Source organism: Sparus aurata, chromosome 11, assembly GCF_900880675.1.
Source record: "Sparus aurata chromosome 11, fSpaAur1.1, whole genome shotgun sequence".
NCBI classification, from domain to species: domain Eukaryota; kingdom Metazoa; phylum Chordata; class Actinopteri; order Spariformes; family Sparidae; genus Sparus; species Sparus aurata.
In genome coordinates, this window is record NC_044197.1 from 24477957 (window position 1) to 24498628 (window position 20672).

Below are 20672 nucleotides of genomic sequence, written 5' to 3' on the forward strand. Positions count from 1 at the left end.
TTCATTTAACCATCATCTCAAATTTATTTGGGGATCAGAAAGTGCATACATGAACAATGATGTTCTGAAGTGGGTCAAGTCAGGTTTCACACCAACAAAAAAAATGTTTGAAACCATCAATTTTCCTCAGATATGACTCCTAAAGAAAACACAAGCTATTTCCAAAAAGTTGAATGTTGCATAATCAGTACAGTAAATGAACATTTACAATAACAGTATTTTCTCACAGCAACAGGCTATTCACAAAGGGCAGCTAAATGCTTCAGATTAAAGCAGAAAGACAAGGCCAATTAGCCACATTGGGAAATTAAAAGTCAAAGTTACAGAAACATCATTTTCAACAAGTACTATGTTGACTATGTGATGCGGAGACAAATCGAGCTATTTGATCATATGCACATCTCAAAGTGAAACAAAACCTGTGTAAATATATTAGTTCACTGGATTTCAAACATTTGAAAACCTTCATGATCTTCTCACCTAAAAACAAACCGATCCCCCGAAATGTTGTGTTTTCTGTTTGACAAATTTGACTGCTAGATCCCACAGTGTCTATGGCATGGAAGAGAGTTGATGGAGAATGACAGCCGAGGACTGTTTGAATTAAGGCTGCACGATATGGTCAAAAAGCCACATTGCGAATAATACAGATATTGCGATTTTTGTGACAGTTTTCATTTTCATTGAAAAACTAGTAAAATCCTGATGATGTGGCATTTCTTCAGGTCTCTGCCAAGCAAAGAAGTTTAATTACATCTGGAGAACAAGCTTTGTAGGCCAGAGCATTTCTGCAGCACTACAACATTTTATTAAAATACTGTGAGACACATTTGAATTATTTTGATTATTTTGCTATTAATTGTGCAGCCCTAGTGTGAATGCACATACCACTTCCCTCCTCTTACTGTACACATAACCACACAAAACCTTAACCTTAACTGTCCCTGTTCCAACTTATTAACTTTATCTGTCTCCAACACTAAACCCTCTTTACCTTCACTCTACCCACATTACCAGTTCCTTCACTTAACTATGTCTAACGTGACATTGATTCAATTCATAAGCATTGAACTGTATCACCAACTATTCACCACAGAAGACTGATCTTGACCAGTTCTGTGAAAATACTCAAAATTGCATTCACTGCAGGCGTTTGTGAACATTCAGTACCAACATTTTTTACTTAATTATTCCTATGATATCCATCCCAGGCAATTATGCATGTCAAATAACACCATTAAGGCTGGGAAAACATGTTTTCATGGTTTAACATACAAAAGAAACTTAATTATTGGTCTAAGACAAGTTGCACACTCTGGTCTCAGTGTCAGTATCAAACATTTTACATGTTTATCCGAAATCCCAGCTTTAACACCCCCACCTTCTGCTTCTCTACCTGTGACACTCTACTTCCTGTAGTCCTACAGAATCTAGAAATTAACTTCCTTACAAATTAAACCTAGCATTATTACAGATAAAACCATCCCTATTTCATTACACCACAGAACTTTCAACATGTACACCGTAGGTGTCAATCAGTCTTTTCTACCTCTCTTCATATCAAGCTCATCAATCAATTCCATCTTCAATCAATTCCAGCAACCCTGGTTAATGGCCTTGATTAACCAAACTGGAAGTCCTTCCTAAGGACATCCAATTGGGTCTTAATTATTTGAAGTCAACATCGAACACCAGTTTGACTGGCTCAATCTTCCTTGCCATAAACCACTGTATCCAGCACAAAAAAAATCTGAAATCTCATTGATTTGAAACCTCCTTGGTGAGATGCTACCAAATTGGTGAATTTGAATAAAGAAAACAGGATTATAAAAATAAAGATCTAAAAAGAAAAAATAAAGAAAACAGGATCACTTATTTTTCCTCTCATTATTCATAAACATGGCATTTACGATGTTGAAAGATCGGCAAGCTAACCTAATAGCTTACCAAGATAGCTAGCACCTGGAAACCTATAGTATAAATATTAAATTGACAGAGAACAACTTAACATGATTGCATCTGCATGTACTTCATGAGACATTTCATGATATGAGACACCAGTTATTCTCCTACAGTGATCATTTTGTAGTGTGTTTTCAGTATGTCACTAATTCATTTTAGTTTGCACAATGATAAAATGGTAAGGTTACAAAAAGAGACAGTAAAAACAGAAAAAAGACCCAGATTGTGCACACACAGTGACAAATGTCTGATTTTACAGAATTAATTACTACTAAGTGGTCAGCCTATTAAAGAGACGGAATTTTTTTTGAAAAACCATAAAAACTCATCAGTGCTTTATTAGTGCTATGACATATCAATCTCATCAGCAACTTGTCCAGAGTTAGCAGCACCACATGACCACCTGCTTCAGTAACAGGGTGTATGTACATGAAGACAGTCATAGTATCTCCACCTCATATGAGATACCTGTGCAAATGCTATGCTTTAAATCTAGAGCAGTGGTGTAGTTTATATTTGTGCACATAAAAGCTTTTTCTGTATTCCTGCTACATAATTAACTGGGATTTGTACAGTTTGTTTTCAAATTCACATTTATAGTAAATTCCAAGTTATGGACTTAATTAACACCCGATTAAGTTGTTCAGTGTGTAAAAAGTAAAAAATATGCAGATATCTTAAATGACAGAGGAAATCAGATTAAAAGAATATCCTGTAAATCCAGACTAACAAATATGAAAGCTCAGCAGTCGATATGAATGACGTGTCCCTTACCAGTATTCCCTCTATTTTACTTCAGACTACACCACTGTTTAAGAGTCCACATTTCTACACATACACAAAGTGTAGTACTGCTTGAACATAAGCACTGAGTATTACAAAACAGCATGAACTGCTGATCACAATTTCGAAATTTGCTTCTTTGCTTTAAGGAGTGGCTTAACAAAGGTTAAGTCCTGCTTGCACCACCATCTAGTGGTTGTGGCACAATGTGTCCACATTCTGTGCAAGTTAACACCTGACATGTTACTAAGGTGCAATACTTTAGCTCAGACTTTTGTGTTTACAACAGATCACAACCCCACAAGCTTTTCCATGCAGTATCACTCATACTGCATGACTGACAGGTGACCTTGGAGAGGTGTGTTTTAGGAAAACTACAGCAATGAGTGCTTAGCACCAATGATGGAGACAAAGCAAATAACAGAACAAAAACACAACAAAAATGAGAGAAAAACTTGAGTATATCACAGATTACAGCTAACCAAATCAAAGAAGGGTAACAAAACGTATGTTTTATAGCTGGTGGTGAACTTATTGTACCAGAACTGATATCAAAACAGTACCCAGCCATGATGTCCATAATGTGATTAGTAATACATGTAATACCTAGGTAATCCTTTACACAACAGTGGCATGCAAAATCAAACATTTACAGCTTTTCACTGCCACAGAGTAGGAATTTGATCAATTTTTCCCAACTCCATTAATGGCAATAAACGTATAATTTCAAGTGTACATATACGCGTAATAATAACCGTAAAGACTGAAGTGCATTTTAGGTGACCCATCGAACAGAAAAAATACTTGAACTCTGAACAATTTTTAATCAAACCAGTGACAAAATGTAAAATCAAAGATTCATAAATGCTTTTCAAATGAATGGACAACCTATACTGGCTATATTTAATCACTAATGTATTTTTTTCCCTATACATTTTTTTTTAATGAATCACTGTAACCCACAAGCGCCACTTCATTTCTGCACACACAGTGCACTATCAAAGGAGTCCCTGTAAGTCCCTCCAGGCAGAAATGTAAACAATTTTAATTTCAAAATGATCTTCATCATTATAGATGTAATTTTCCAAAACCATTTTGATTGACCTAACACAGAAGGTGAAATGAAATATCATAATTTTCTTTTTCACATTTTATGGTAATATACTCTTGTTTGGTCCACTATAGCTGGAATCACAGCTTGTTAGCTGGTAGCTCATTTGCCAGCAAAACTAGCTACAATGGCTGCATAATTCAAGCAGTCATGTTAATAATTTTACACCTCTTTGGTCAATCATAAGTCTTAATGTGACGAAGTTGAAGTAACAATATTTTTTTTTAATACTATGTATAATTCTGACATAATTTTTAGTGTTTGTCTTTATTTATCCAGTTCCCAGCTATACTCTTTAAGTTTGGGCTAAAATGTAGCATCTATCTATCTCTTTTTTTCTGATTAGTTTGTAGTAGGGATGTCCCGATCAGGTTTTTTTTTTTTTACACCGATCCCGATCAAAGTCCTTTAATACTTAGGCCTAGTATCTGACGATACCGAGTCCGGATCCGATACTTAGCCTTAACTAATACTGTCCTGGATAATACTGCATTAAGAAAAAAAATCTGCATCCAAGCTGCTCCGTAATAGTTTTTTTTTTTTTTTTTTTTTTTAAACAAAGTATATACTTTCAAATGGCTCTTTCTTATTCTGCATAGATACTATTGCAACATTGGACTACCATCTGCCTCGTGTTAACAGATGAGTCTGTGAAACCCAAGAAACTTGTGCACATACCGGCACATTGTAACTCGAAAGTGGAATAAATTAAATGGAATGCCGAGATCGTAGGACATACTGTGGATTCAAAACTCCAGATAACGAAGAAAACCCTGATCCTGTACCACGAAAATAAGCTGGTTATCCAGAGCGATTAATTTAATTACTTTCTCTGTAATATTTTATCATACCAAATGAGTAGTATTAAATGCAGCTCGTTTGTTACCCCTTCGCGAAACGGTTGTATTGCAGATGTTACATGTCGCTGCTGGACTGCTTTCACTTTCTAATTTAAGTTATTTCCACACTGAAGACATTTTATCCACAGGTCTGCCGTTACGTGCGCTTCTGAGTTCTGCCACAAATTGTGATCTGCCCTAAAAAAAGAAATCGGCCTTGGGTCCACGTTCAAAATTGCCGATCCCGATCAGTGGCAAAATGCCCATATCGGCCCTGATCCCAATCCTGCAGATCAGCTCGGGACATCCCTAGTTTGAAGTACAAACATTCGAAACAATGATTATATTGGCCATGTCAGCAACTTCTCATACCAAGTGTGATGTAAATTCAGTTGGCAACTGCAGGGGGAATACGTTTAGTTTGACACTCACTTTTACAAAATGATTAAATATAATGATTTAAATCTGACGCTCAAAAGCAGTGAGATATATGAAAGCAACCATATAATACTCTCATTGTACTTCAGGGTATGTGTACTGTTGTTGCCTTGTGTTCAGCTAGACACAACATCACTGTTTGGTTAAATTATTGTCTTATGTATGGGATGAGACACCTGTCCTGAGGGTAACACAAATGAAATTATACTGTCTGGAACAAGAACACTTAAGGGCACTTTTCAACCAGAACCCGAAATCTGACTACTACTACAAATCCAGGGTTTTATCAAAGCTCTTGGATCACTGAGTCCAACCAGAATCCCAAGAACAAAACGGAATCATTACAAACACCTGTCTGACTCGTCAAAGACCGATCTGAACCAGACTAGAAATCTCACATACACCTAAGTAACTGTGCTTTTTTTGGGAGATTTGTATGTACATGACACACAGAAATGCTTTCAGTATTTGCCTTGTGCTACTTCACAGTAAATACACGCTCATATGCTTTAACTAACACTTGAGATATTAACGAGTGAACTAAAAGCAACTCAAAGATTCCTCAAACGTTACAGTGATTGTCCAAGTTTTCTACAAACAAAGTCAACATCTGCCATCACAATAATGTTGAATAAAGTTGCTATAATGGCAATGCTGTAAAGCATAAATACACCCCAGAGGTAGAATTTACACATTTTTTATGTCCTGAAGATAAATGTGCAGAATGAAGACTGGACATGAGTTAAATTACCACTGAGTGAACACTGATGTCAGTAAGAAAATAACTTTTATATTCCTGATCGCTAAAATAAATATTTTCACCTTTTTCTAAACCTGCAACATCATATGTGAAGTCAGTATTTCGCTGCACAGTTTCCATCTCTGTGTCTGTGTGTGTCTTGTTTTGGATAAAGTGCTTTTGTGTCTCTACTACCCATAATGCATATGTGCTGCTGGGTAGTACAGAGTCCCATCCTGAGCTCAGTTTCCCAGAAGCACCTAAACACTGCAACTGCACTGATTACATATTAATTTAAGAAATATACAGGTGGAGTGATTGAACAAATTCCTAAGTTAATTAGACTTGGAGTACTACATAATGTCTGACATCAGGTACAGCACAATATGGAGCATTCATTTGGATTGTTGGATAAAATTGTTTTGAAATATTTAAGAGAAGGCTAGAATGTCTTTGACTGTAACTTAACAGTGAAACTTTATTTTCTTGAATTTCTTGTGCTTGCCTTTCAGGAAAAAAGTACTGAAACATGTAGTGTCTGGAATAGTGTATAACTTCCATTAATTTGAAAAACTCACTGATACCAGTACTAGTGTTGTCAGTACTACTTCAGTACTGCTGCGAAAGATTTAATTCAACGTTGAATGCTGTAAATGCCAAGTACTTAATCCAAATTTTGTTGTGCAAGCTGTTTGTGCAAATGGCGAGTGAATAGGATTTTGTCATAATAGCTTTAATAAAGAAAGTAGATTAGAAGATAACCGCTGTCTGGCTGATGCTAGAAACTACTATTGTAGGTAATTTTACTAAGCAATTTCAGTGATTGTTACTCAGGAAAGTTCCTACCAGTGTAGGATTTTTAGACATCCAAATGTGAGCATTGTTTTTCTTGTATGGTGACAACACTAACCGGTGCTCTGTTAGAGCCTGGTGGTAACTGTGTCCATATTGGTGCGTCCTCAGTGCTAATACAGTGAAGCTTTGGGAAAGTGCCATCAGGGTGGCATGCTGGTGTGTCTCAGCTGGGCTGCTGGCTGAGAGCGGGCCAGGCCAGGGTTACATTCAGCTGCTGGTTGTGCTGGATCAGGGATGTGTGTCGATAGTGGAGGACCAGCTCTCTCAGAGATGAGTACAGGTTGTAGGGCTCAGCAAAGCCATAACCTGTGGACGTCCTGTAGATCACGCAGTGCTTCACCTCCCCATCCACACTGCATGAGAGGAAATTTGTCACTTTCTATGGACAACACAACACGTGATAATAATATGGATGATTGTAGGGTAGATTTCAGGTGTTAATGTTCTGTAACCGGCTGAACGTACTGCCTGCATGAGCAGCACGTGAGCAGCACGTGTGCATGGCTGAATGAGATCATGTTTTATTATTATTTTATTTTTTATCATGTTTTATTCACCTTAAATGTAGTCTTGTTTGCAGCGAGCTATTGAAATGCACCGTTAACTTGAGTACACTCATGGATTTCTCTGGGTCTGAACTTTGTTGGAATTATTATTATGAGTTTCCCTATTAACATGCACATAATTTGTTAAATTGAATTTAATGTTTTATTGATTGTACTTAAATTATGTGCTGGTGTACCTAAATGAAAAAGTCAGGAGCCCTAATTAAATGAATTATGAATTCCTAAAAGATGTTAAGTGGAATATAGCTACTCACACAACAGAGCAGGCAAAGGAGCCTTTCTGGGTCTGGCTGTCTCTGATGAGAAAGGTCCCGTCCCTCTTCCCCTTTAACAGCTCCTCGGCCTCCTTTCGTCTCATACCGCCAACATACCAGCTCCTCTCCTCCTGGTGGGTAACATCTGCCAGGGTGTATGGGCTAAGGAATGATATGGAGGTTGAAGAGTTAGATTAGGTAGGAAATATAAACATCACACACCTATTACAGCTATCAGAACTGACTTGTGCCAATTGATCTTACCAACAGAAGAGTGTCCAACACTGTTGCACAGATGCATTTAGGCCATTTTGTAATATGTATTGTTGAAACACGTTTGTGTGCTGTGTATATTCTCCGCTGACATACTCTATGGTTCATGGTATGGATATTTAAAAACATTTACATGTATATTAAGGTAGAAACATGATTCAGGTTCTAGTGAGTGGCAGATTGTATGATGTGAAAAAGAAAAAAAAAAGTTTGTTTGATTTAAAATCTATAAGCTCAGTTGACCTGGATTGATGAAGATACTCACTCTTCCTCTTCGTTCCTGATGCCCAGCCAGTCATTAATCTGGCTCTGTCTAGTGCCTTGCTGGGTGAGCCAGCTGAAACATAAGCAAAACTTAGTAAAACGGGCTGCAGTATGTGCAAATAATTCTGGAAGATGTACCCTATGGGACTCAACCATACAATATGTTGGGCCTCGAAGCTTCAATGAGAATTACCTGTGAATCTTAATATCTAATTAAATGCCATAGAGTTCTGTTTCCTGTTTATTTACCAGTCTTTGTCTCTTATTTGCTGTTGCCGATGTTACGTGTACTGAGCCAGGTAGAGCGGGTCGTCTAGTGATCGGAAGGTCACCAGTTCGAATCCCGGCTCCCCCTAGTTGCATGTCGAAGTGTCCTTGAGCAAGATACTGAACCCCAAATTGCTGCTCCTGATGAGCAGTTGGCGCCTTGCATGGCAGCCTCTGTCATCAGTGTATGAATGTGTGTGTGAATGGGTGAATGTGGCAAGTATTGCACAGCGCTTTGAGCTGTCGTTAGACTGGAAAAGCGCTATAAAAATGCAGACCATTTACCATTTACAACAAAAAAAAACATTCTAAAACTGATTTGGACATCCGATATCATGGCAATGTCGCTCCTAGTGCCTTATCAGTTCTCTTTTTGTTATATTAAATATAATCCTGAAGATGAGACAGCAGGCAGTTCTTACAAGACAAGAGAGCTTCAAAAAAGGCAGTTTATAATAGTGTCCAGTGTAGTGTTTTGATTGTGGTGTACTTGTATTTCCACAAGACATCTATGGGGCACCATCCAGAGAAAGTTGAATTTTCCTACCTCAAGAGTTGGTAATGTATACTAATAATGTCATCAGACTTTATCAGCACCTGTCTGCGAAAAGACTCAAGGCTGAAAGTATAAACTTTTCAGTCACAGTCAGAACATGAACAGGCTACATCTGCTTCTTTGAATTCACTGAAGAAAGAAATGAGTAGGAGTCATCTCTTCCCATCAGGGTCATACTGAACCCCCCCATACTGAGCATACTGGAGATCCACAGCTGTGGCAATGAGTGCAATGAGAACAGCTGATTGCTTTTTCTATGTTTACAACTCAGCTGTGTCATTGGTATGTGACACTGTTCTGAATGAAACATTTTATCAGTGATATCTCAGATGGATTTCATCTCATGTTAGCTTGTCAGCTAACCAAACAGAGTTATGTTAACACACATAATTTGCACTGGGGTTTGGGACCATATGTGGGGCCACCTGATATGCAGACAGATTTGTGTGATAATGATGACGACTGATGTACCTGCTTGATACAGAAAAGTATGGTCACTTTATCTCATATTTGATTTATTCTGACTATTTTTATTTTTTTTTATTTCTATGGGTGCCTCTCGCCCATGTTCTTGATATACATTTCAATATAGATAGTAGAAAGGACTATTTTAGGCGCAAACATGAAATCACAGGCCAGTAAACAACCGGAATCTTTTCTCCATCAATATAAAGTCTAGGTCATAATCATTTGCTAAAGGGTTGAACTTACAGCAGGTATTGATCTCTGATCTTCCTGAGCTGCACAAGGTCGGGCTTCATGCTGTTAATTTTTTTGTCAACCTCCATGTGAGCCAGAGCCTTCGTTCTCAACTCCTCCTCCAATTTCTTCTTGCTGCTGTGGATCTCCTCCACTCTCGTGTGTAGCTCGCCCGAATTGCTTTGTATCCTGGAGGAGGAAGACGAGGAACAACTTCCGTAAAGATTTCTGCTAGCTTGTTGAGAGCATGATTTTTTTTTTTTCATTGTGAAATACACAAAGGGACATTTTGGAGTCAGAAGACGGGGTTGGCATAGGAAGCATACTTGTCAGTCTCTTTACTGCTGTCTATTGTGAGAAACATGTCGATGTACTCTTTGCTGTAGCGTTCTTGAGTTTCACACTCCTCCTCAAAGATCCGAATGATTTCACTGAAAGCTTCTATGGCTGTCCGCTTGCTCTGCAGTTCCTGGAGAGGAGAGGAAACAGATCTTTACTTTAAATGTCAAGGCTGTTGTTGTGAGTCTCAGTGATTAGGATGCTGTTGTACCTGGGCAGTTTGGTTAAACATCTCATACAGATGGTCATATTCTTTGCTCTTCTCTTTGTATTGATCCTGGAATATCCTCAGCTGCTGTCCAACTGCATCGATGTCAACTTCCATCACAACCTGCTGCTTTACAGACAAGAATGTAAAAGATATTTAGGACCAGGTCAATTTTTAAAACTCCTGCAATGCAGTTAGTCTGATCTAAATAACCCCAGCAAAATGTTTCAGAATGTGACATTAATCATTTTATTTACACTAGAAGAGAAATTAGAATTAAAAGCATCTTTGAAATGAACTGCAAATACAATTGCCTGCAGTTCTAATGCAGGCAAGTAAATAAATAAAAACAGTGCAGAATTATTGTTGTAATAATAGCAGATTCACAGCTCAAGGCCTCATAAACCCACCTGCTGGTATCTTGATATGGGGTAGAGTAACCGTGTGTCCAGTTTAGAGTTGTACTGGGCCAATGACTTGTTCTGGTAATACTGAATCAGGTCCACCATAGAGGGAAAGCCCAGTGGCTCAGAGAAACCATACTTCCCTTCTTGATGGAAGATCTTTATCAGTCTATTGGAGCCGTCTTTTCTGCAAAAGTGAGAGTATAAGTGCCAATACTCCCATTGAAGCACAAAGTAAAAGATACCCCTCTCTTAACACCTCCCATTCTCCATTTAAATAAAATTGAATATCTGATTGTGAAGCAAGTAACAGTAAGATTGTTTTCCCCTTTAGAATAAAAGAAGAAACAAATTGGAGCATCACAAATACTTTGGATTCCTTTTAAGTTAAATACTTTGACAAGTGGACATTTCACATGCCTGGTGTGTGATCCAAAAACTTTGTGGGCCCTGCAGAACTCTAGCACAAGTGTTGCTGGTGTGAGATATTTTTACTCGCAGAGTAAGACAGGAGCAGCCGGTCAGCATCAAATTTGTGGGATTAGTGTGGGATGAATTTCAGATATGGAAGTAAGGGACTCATTTCTTATGGGGCTTAACCCACTGATGTAAATGTTTTATCTTTAACAACCAACCACACACAGACCTCTACCTGGTTGCTAATATCAATCCAACACAGTATCGGCTCATAATCCAAATTAACACCTTTTCTACTTTTTTCTACTTTTCTACTTTCTGTCTGTTCAACAACAGTCTTATTGTGCTCTCAGAAAGGAAGCGTTTTAGAATCAACAGCGCAGTGGACACTCAAAATATATAGCCTTAAAACCTAATAGGAGCTTTGGGTTGTAGACATGCGTATAAAGCAGGTGCCAAGTTTAAAGAAGACTGCGTAGACAGCGTTGACTGAAGTTGGAGCGTGTCCCTTCCTTCAGACAAATGTGAGATGGGTGACTGGAAAAACACGACTGAAACACACCGTCTGTAGACAGGAGGGTGTTATGTTGCTGACCGCTGGTGTCTGCGCCAAATGCTCATCAACAAAGCTTTGAATCAGAAACCAGACTGCCCTTATTCAGCCGGAATTGGCCAGAAACCAGGGCATGTATAAAGTTACCTTTTTAAAACCAGTAAAACTAAATTAAGACTTTGAAACCAGGAACTATTAACTGATCTCTGACCACATGAATGCAAGTTGGGTCGATCATACCCTTTCCATACAGATTACTGATAATTATTATGTTATCAGCAGCTCAAAGGACAAGAATACTTTATGAGTTGTGAAAAACCAACATGAAAACTGTACATACATTTTGTGTACTTGTCACAAAATAGACTTTAAAAGTAGTTACCTTAGTGTGAGGGTGTATTCTCCCTTAACCTTACTGGAAGCATCTCGGACTAGGAATGTGCCATCAGGAGTGTTTCTCATCATCTCATTTACTTCCTCTCTGGACAGTAACGAAACACACTATGGTTTTAAACAGGTCATGTAGGAGTTTTAGGAAAAGCAATTCATATCAAACCATCAACACGTACTATGACAGTATTATTACCTCGAGATATTTCCCCAGTACCACTCTGCCTCAGACAAATGGTTGTCATCAGAGCCAGGGTCACATGCTGCCATCGCTTTGGTTATGTTGTTCTTCGGTTGAAGTTCTGACCATAAAGGGATTAGAACTTTTGGTTATGAACATAGAATTATAAACACAAAAATAAAGAGATTAGCAGGATTACCAAGCATTATTTTATATAGTTTTTTGTTGTTATTCTCACTGTTATTGTTATGAATAAAACCATGCATGTTCTGAATTGAACAGAATTGAATTTATATATCTGGGCTTTCTTTCTGTGTCAAAAATCCCTGTTGCTTTGTTCCAATTTTCAGTATGAAAAACGACATCCATAAAAGATGATTCATCATATTCTCCTTCCTTTTTAAACTCATTACATAGCATCATCTTTCTATCGATCAACAGCATGTACCCAGCAATCAAGTTTTGATTTATAAAATTACAAAACAAGCAATTGAGGTACAAATATGAGGGATGTTTGTATTAGTGTTGCCAACAATATCAAAATATAATTATGTATTGATTCTGAATATCTGAAACAGTTTCAATACACATTTTCTGAAGTATTGATGCATTTTTACCAGCTGCCCTTTGCTTAACACGCACAGTATTTCTAAAGGCCTAATCTAAGAGGGAAAAAAAAGTTCATGTTTACTTAAGTCTCTATAGCTGTTTACTGCTACAGAGAAAAGAACAGTTATAGGTCATCATGTCATAGCCTTGTTATTTATCTTTTAATACAAATCTAAGATGTGCAGAATATAAATATTTTTTAAGATATTGTATCAAAGTAAGAATTTCCGGTATCATGACAATACTAACTTGTATTGCTCACACTAAAAGCAATTTAAAAATGCTACAAAAGCTCTGTTTTACATCTTACAAGCAGAACAAAGAGATGGTGGAGAGTACCTCCTTCCTTTGCAATGTTGGTTCTCAGGGCAGGGAACACATCATCAGGATCAACAGGGGAGGAAGGGTCCTGCAGGAACGCTGTCAGGGTGTGAGACTGAGCCTCGCTGTCATTTTGGCCCATCTCCGGCTCCAAGAACTCTGCAAAATCAACTGCACAGTGACCCAGTGTTACTCCTTATGTCGGTTCAGGCCAGTCTGTATGTGGCTATCTGCACTTTGTGGCTGTTCAGCACACACTGCTGGCCCACTGACAAGGACTCCAGAGGGAGATATCATTTGTGTTGCTTAGTCTTGCACCATGTGGGAGACTCTGTCCAGACTAGTCTGCTGACAGGTGACACTGTCTGACTGCCTAAAATACCAGAACGGACACTCCTCAACACTCAGGCACACTCGGCCAGAGTCAGTGCTGCTTGGTGCTCGACCTCGCCTTGCCTCGCCTCGCCTCGCCTCGCCCGCCTCGCCTAACAAACAACAGCTGTCTACAGCGAGATGCCATGTGGGCCTGAAGGACTCAAGCTGATATGCCACTGTCCCCGTTTGTGTTTATTGTCCCTTTGTGTTAATGTGGCATTAGGGAGGCAGGGAAAGGTGTGAACCTGCCTGTCAGGCATTTCCTGAAAGCATTACATTTATGTGTGAGGTTGTTGTTTTTACCAGTATGTGGCTATACACAAATATGCCTTTTTATGGGTGTTGTGTGGGGCGTACTGTTAGCAGTTGAGGTAAATCATCCCTTCAGCACTTGTGATGGCATGCCTGGAGATGCATTAAATCGCTGCAGCAGACAGCACTGCATGTGGAATCATATGTATGCTGTTGTAAAATTAGAAAGGGCGTAAACTCATTAACCCAGGTCCCACAAACATTGAAGCTCTGTCAAAACTTGCCTGGTAGAAAAACCTAATAAAAGCTGCAATAAATCTTGTTTGAAGGTGAATCATTCAACTCACCAAGCCCTTAACCCATGTGATCCTAACTGTTACCATTTATCTTTGAGTTTATGAAAATATTGTTGTCTAGAGCAGAAACAGTTTGCTGATCAATTGTTTCTCATCACAAATAATATTGGCAAATATTGCAATATTTTACTTAATACCTCTGCCAAGGAGTTTATGTTTTCAGCTGTGTCTGTCTGTTAGTTAGTTTGTCGGTTTGTTGGTTTGTCAACAGGCAGCATTTCCTCAAAGCTTGGACAGAGGATGGGTCTCTGAATAGACTTTGTTAACATTAGGCATATAATGTAGCTTGCATCTATGAGTGAATACAATTTGATGCAGATTCTAATAGGGGTTTTAAATACTTTTTCATGAAGAGTGGCTTTTCTTCAGTCTCTACAGGTATCAAATAGGGATAGAAACCTGCAGCTGCCTACAATGTGCAGTTGAAATAATGGGGATTCAGAAATGGAACAACAGTGGTAATGCTTGATTCAATTAAAGGTGAAAGTTGGGCCTTGGTGGAGGTATGCGCTCTACTGAGTGCCACTGTAGCAGTTTAAACATTACATAGACCTAACGTCTCAATTGTATTTGCTTTTCTTTGTATTTTTCATAATAAATTGAATATTTTTTTGAAGATGCTGCATTTGATGGCATCTAATATTTAAAACACTAAGTGATTAATATACAAATTGATAGTAACTAGCAGATTCATCATAATCATAAAAGCAATCGTCAATAACAGTATAATAGTCTCCTGTAGTCTTCTTTTGTAACCATTAATTAAAAAAGGTTTGACCGTGTTTCTGAGAAATCAACAGCCTCCGTTACTATTCCAATGGCAATGGTGCCAGCAGAAGATGCATAGCAGACTTGTGACAGTCTGTGAACAACTTCAACTTTACAGTATGAAAGCAATGTAATGCCTTATATTCACTTAATTTATTTAAAAACGTACCAAAGTCACAAATTCAAACTGCTGGACGTCTTAACTGGATTCTACAAAGTTTTAATTTTGTGCGGACTGGATGTGTCTGACGGCAATGCTTCTGCTGCATTTGAGTGGACTTAATAATTAATTTATTATGTGCGCAGTAATTGTATCTCCTTTTTTCTTTTTGTTTTAAAAACAAAGAACTATATTATTTTCATACATGCTCCATCTTTCATGAGAATTAAATGAGAATCCAGCCCTTGAAATGGTTCTAACTGCTGGTCAACGGCTAGGGCTTTTTCTCACTAAGCCCTGGATGACTGAAATATATAAGTAAATGCCATCGATCACAGCAGTTACGCATATTGTGTTGGATATATTAACATCAGATTCATTTGCAGCATTCAGCCTGTCTGAAAACTAAACAGTAGTTTGGTTTGAAAATGTTTTGCACAAAAAAGGATGAAGTGACACAAAGCCAGCACCTCTGTGAGAATGTTTCTGCATCATCATTTTCAACTGTTTATTATAATGATGAAATGCATCAGAATTAGTGTTATAATCAAAATATCAGTATCACTGCTTAAAAATGATTCGTATTGCATCGTATTGCACCTTTTATCTTACCTTGAACTGCTGGTGAAGGCTCAGGCCTAGTAGCCATGGATATGTCCATCTGCTGTCGTGATTGGTTAAGCGGTGATGACATCATCACAGGAAATACAGATTGGGGCTCAGGATTATCCACCATATGGTTGGTGCCCTCGTTGATGACCACAGCCTCGTCCCTGAGATGGAGGCATGCGAGTGATGACGTTGGGTGATCGTTGTCCTCCGCGCTGAGCTCGAAACCCTCTTCTGCCATTTTCACAACGTTGACTGAATTGTCCTCCTCCTAAGTTTTGTTAAGGTGCTGAAGCAGCAGGATGGTTGGTTCCACGGTGCTGATGATCACATACTATCAGCTTATTGTTATACTCATGGCTGAGGATAGAGAGGGTGACGGTGCAGGTTCAAGGTTGCCCTGTGTTTTGGAGGTAGAGCATGTTCCTCAACCTGAAGCCCCGGTTTAACCTCATCACAGAGCAGAGCGATGACATTGCCAATAAATCCTGAGTTTTTACTATGTACTCAGTTGGAATTCTCTATAGTCGAGCACTTTTCTGCTTCACAGTCATTTGCTTAAAGGGCTTCATACCTGGGAGCTACCCAGAACAACCACAGTTGGTTACTGAACAGCTGAGTGCCTCCTTCATAGATGCCTTGACACTAGTTATTGAGCTGTAAACCCACTGGAGAGCGACAAACTGGAGCACGACTTTCGGATTGTTTTCTTCACGGACTCATGCTTCATTTCATATCAGAAAACCTAAAACAAAAGAGGCACAAAGTTTCAGATTCAGTACCACAGAAATGGGGAAAATATGCACTTTTTGTGCATGCAAACATCTAGCCATATAATGGTGTAAAGCGTCTGCACTAGGGCTGCACAGAAACGTTTCAGCATCGATGTTTCCATGTGTGCGCAGTAGTCACATTGTAATATCAAGTAATTCAAACACATATCGTGCCTTTTTTGTCTTTGTGATTCAAAATTAAATATGTGCACAGTTCTCATTTTCCATGACTGATCTATAAGAATAGTCAGTCTAATATTAGATGATTTTCTTGGAAACATGGGAGATGGTTGCTTGTGAGAGACATTCATTGATCATTATTGATCAATTTATCAAACAAAGCAGGGCCTATGATTGATAATTACCAAATCAATTTTATCAATGAAAATTCCTCTATTTTGATATATGTTGGAGAAAATCAAAATATTGCAATGTCAATTTTTTCCAATATTGTGCAGCCCCAATATGCACTGTTTGAAAACTTTCTCCCCTGTGCTGATACACGGCTGTTATTTTTTTATTCAGGACAGTTGAAACCCTTACCTTTTAACCCTTCATGGTCCAGACTTGCTGCCCAGAATGCTGATGCTCAAGAATATTTGAACTGATTATATATTATGTTAATTGGCAATTGATTTGCCAGGAACAATATACATCTATGTTAGGGCTGAAAAATATATTTAAAGGTCCAGTTTGTAATATGGTTGATTGTTGAATCTTAGTCCAAACTTGTCAAATACTGCCACTTTTGGTTGATAGCCTGACCTACTTCCTGAAACTAACAGTGTTTGACGAGTTGGGAATGAGACTCAACAAACGACCTCACAAATTGGGCCTTCACATCAAAATCACATTGGGATTATTTTAACAGATATTATGATACAAGTCGAGATTCATTTCACTGAAAAATATGAAAATGATGATGATGCGATTTTTGATGGAGTGTACACCAAACAAACATGTCCTCTTATTGCTTACATCTGGAGAATACATGGCAACTCTGCGGGACCACAATGCTTCATTTGTAAAGGCATGTTTTGACACATTTGACCTTAATCAAGAAATTACAGCTCCAATGAATTGAGTGTTGCACTTGACAACATTCGGATTTCATTAATATTTTGATTAATTTGCACCTCTAATCTTATATGTAAAATGACACATACTGTACCATGTTTGAGGACCATCATCATGATCATTCTGTGTTTTTTTGTTTTTGGTCCAACTTGTAAGGAATTCCCAATACAGTCATCTATCAGAGCAAATAGCTGTGGCACAACAAGTCTCAGTAAATATTTTTATTAAATGCAAGGTTAATTTGGGAATGAAGTTTCTGCTATCTGCAAGACAAGATCTGCTCTGACAGAAAAACTGGAATCATGTTTAAGCAGATTCAGTGTAACATCAAAATAATGTTGCTTCAGCACTTGACCTGATTTGTCTCAGTATCAACATTTACCATCCTCACCATGTAGTGATGATCCCCACTAAAATAAATTCTCTCACAAGAAGCCTCAAGCATATCTTTCCCTGAACACATTAATTTTGAGTGTTGCCCTTGAATGTAGAGGAAAAAAAGTCATGTCAAGTCCAAGAGAGTGTGGGATACTACCTTTTATGATTACATGGATTTCATGGGATTTGACCTTTTTGAGAAGTCTGTTTAAAAAAATTTTTATATAATGACTGTGTGGTTATATCATGAAACCCTGCCATTACATGGTAACACATTTAGGAGGACTGTGGATAAATCTTCCTCTCCTAAGCATTTGGGATAAGTCAGCGGTTTATTATCCTCCTATACCCTTTACATTATGATATCCTATTGAGCGGATGTGAAGTAGGGGTATCATCAAGCTGCTTTACAAGAGGAAACTATATAAAAATGTATTGTGATGAAAGATCACATTTTTTTTGTAAACACAAATGATCTGATCCTATCTCCATGGATAAGGAAACAGAAAAACAGTTCATGGATGGTAGCTGGATCACTCAACCGAAATAGAAAAAAAACACGTAATCTCTTTTAGTTTCACCAACTGACTTTTTTACTTCTAAATCTGGACAACTTTATACTTTCAGTGTTAATCTAAAATGCCAGAGGTATTGAAATGTTTAAAAATACTGATTATAGTTGGTGTTGCGTTCTGTTTCTATAAACAAAGCGGTTGTATCAAAATTTAGTGAGTGATGCAACACTGCAGACCAAAAGTCGAGGCATTGGAAATGGCGTCGGCATTAAAATACTTTGATGAATGGTACGCAGCCATGAATTCTTCACGGCTCGATGTTCACAGAACATTGTGTCCAGTTCTTGTTAAGGTGAAATGAAATAATAAACAATTTAAAACAAAGTCCTACGATCTTTATCTGTTAAGCCTATGTTGTCATGTTTAAATACGTGTGTCCTAAAAAACCAAAAAACTTCCAGTACCCATTGGACGACACAGCTAGGTTATCCGTCATCTCAACTCATTTATAAAATTTTTGGTCTCAATTAACGCTGCTATTGATGTTTGTATTTTTTTAAAAAAAGTAAAAAAACTGTAAAAAAAAGATTGAAGTATCGTTCCAAACTAGGTTGTGTTTTAATGATACAAACAAAGTCAATGGTGTTTGCTCTGCTCTGCACGTTTGCTGTTATTGGATGGTGGATTCATTAGGAAAAGCAAAGTTGGAACATAAAAATCTTATTAGGTATGTTGCACTGAGCAGCAGCGCTCAGCTGAAAATGTCACATACTTTCAACGAGTGCCTGGCAATTGAAATCGTCAATCCACTATACAACAGATAATGCTGAAAGTATTTATTTTGCCAATGATGACCATCCTGTAAACATGCTTTTGTTAATTCCTTCGTATTCTGTTATCGATCAGCGTTGCATCCCAAAAACAGGACGGCTGATGTACGCCATATTTCCCCAACGCCTTTAAGCTTTCCATCGTCCCATACCTAAGCTTGTAATGACGAAGAGACATGAAGGCTGAACATGCACAGAACTTTCAAAATGGCAACTTCTGATGTAGATAACAGCCTGAAAAAATTAAACATCATCAGGAAACTCAGCAGGACGGGACAGTACGCACCTACCTGGGCCAAGACAGAAGGGACCGGCGGAAGGGGGAAGCCAACGTTTCATCGACATCCATGAAGCGGTGAGGAGACGTGGCTGGACGCACACGTGGCTCAGATCAAACCAACCACAGGCCTTGGTCCTCACGCCATCCTGTGTCCCTCCACCCCCCCACTCCTCCTATCCCGTACTGTCTCTCCCCCTGTGTCCTCCATCTTTTAAAGATCCTCTCAATTTGGTGGTTGTCCGTCCCCTTCGAGTGCCACATTTTCCCACGATGCCATTCCTGCGGGTATTTCCTCTGTTCAGCTTCGATACACGTCATGTCTTCATGAAAAAATAAAGCTTTTCCAAGACAATTTCCACTTTGTTTTGACTTTCACATGCAATGTTCAAGCAAAAAAAAAAATAACTCCAGTCATCTTTGGAGTGCAGTATAAAACAAATCTATAAAAACATATTTAAGTATGAAAAAAATCCATGAAAATGATGTAGATTTAAGAGCTTAAGCAGGTGAAGGAAAAGCAAAAGTAAAAGAGCAGCACTACTCTTCGCACCGTAACTCTTTTTCACAGTTTGAGAGCTCAGTGTTGCTGCACAGTGGGGGGACAGAGGCATGAGAATGAGTCGGTGGGAAAAAAAACTCTTATATAAATAAATAAGGGAAGGATGCCACTGTTGCTATACAGAGCAGGGGGCTTAGTGGTCTCCTGAAATCTGATTGGCCGGCCTGTTGCCATGTGCTCGGGAGTCAGCAGAGATGCTGCTAACAAATCAAGGAAATGTTCTAATATTAGACTGTATGTATCTAGGCAGCGGGAGCCCCTGACCTCTCAACTCCGCCAGCGTTACGTTCCACTTCACAGATCAGCATAATGAAAGAAGTGGTGTGGAAGTAACTGGTTAAAAAAAAATGTTACGCCACTGTAGACAAAACCGCAGACACAGCCCCCCACCACCACCACCAACACCACCATCACAACTGCCTCCATGATATCCCAGCCAGTAGAGTTACGAACGGACAGAGATGGAGAAAACAGATTCATCTTTCGGTTCGGGTTTCTGATATTCATGAAATTCCAATGCATGTTGTGATTTCTCTGCATTTTGTTTTTCTGGACATGCAGCCTGTGAAATAGTTTTTGTTATTTGGGTGAAATTTAGCTCATGAAAACAACTTATCCCGTGTGGTTTTCAGGTTCTGCTGTAATAAAGTAGGTCCCTGCATTAAAATTTAAAGAAATTGCGACTAGTGAGCCTCGAAAAAATGCCTTTTTT

General features: G+C 38.5%; 1 protein-coding gene across 4 annotated transcripts; it reads right to left on the reverse strand.

Moving 5' to 3' along the window:
• On the reverse strand, positions 1-20015 carry LOC115591542 (phosphatidylinositol 3-kinase regulatory subunit gamma-like). Of its 4 annotated transcripts, none has more exons than XM_030433625.1 (12): positions 19412-20015; positions 15552-16293; positions 13047-13187; positions 12114-12219; positions 11910-12008; positions 10564-10744; positions 10157-10282; positions 9933-10075; positions 9619-9795; positions 8086-8157; positions 7548-7709; positions 1-7080 (listed from the first exon to the last, which is right to left on the reverse strand). In XM_030433625.1, exons 2-12 carry the CDS (start codon positions 15787-15789, stop codon positions 6891-6893), a joined length of 1635 nt encoding a protein of 544 aa, XP_030289485.1. In that variant the 5' UTR covers positions 15790-16293; positions 19412-20015; the 3' UTR covers positions 1-6890. The 4 variants fall into 4 exon arrangements, with proteins under 4 accessions (XP_030289485.1, XP_030289484.1, XP_030289482.1 ...); XM_030433624.1 differs by having other exon boundaries at positions 10157-10279; positions 13047-13199; XM_030433622.1 differs by having other exon boundaries at positions 13047-13199.
• Between the last annotated feature and the right edge of the window lie 657 nt (positions 20016-20672).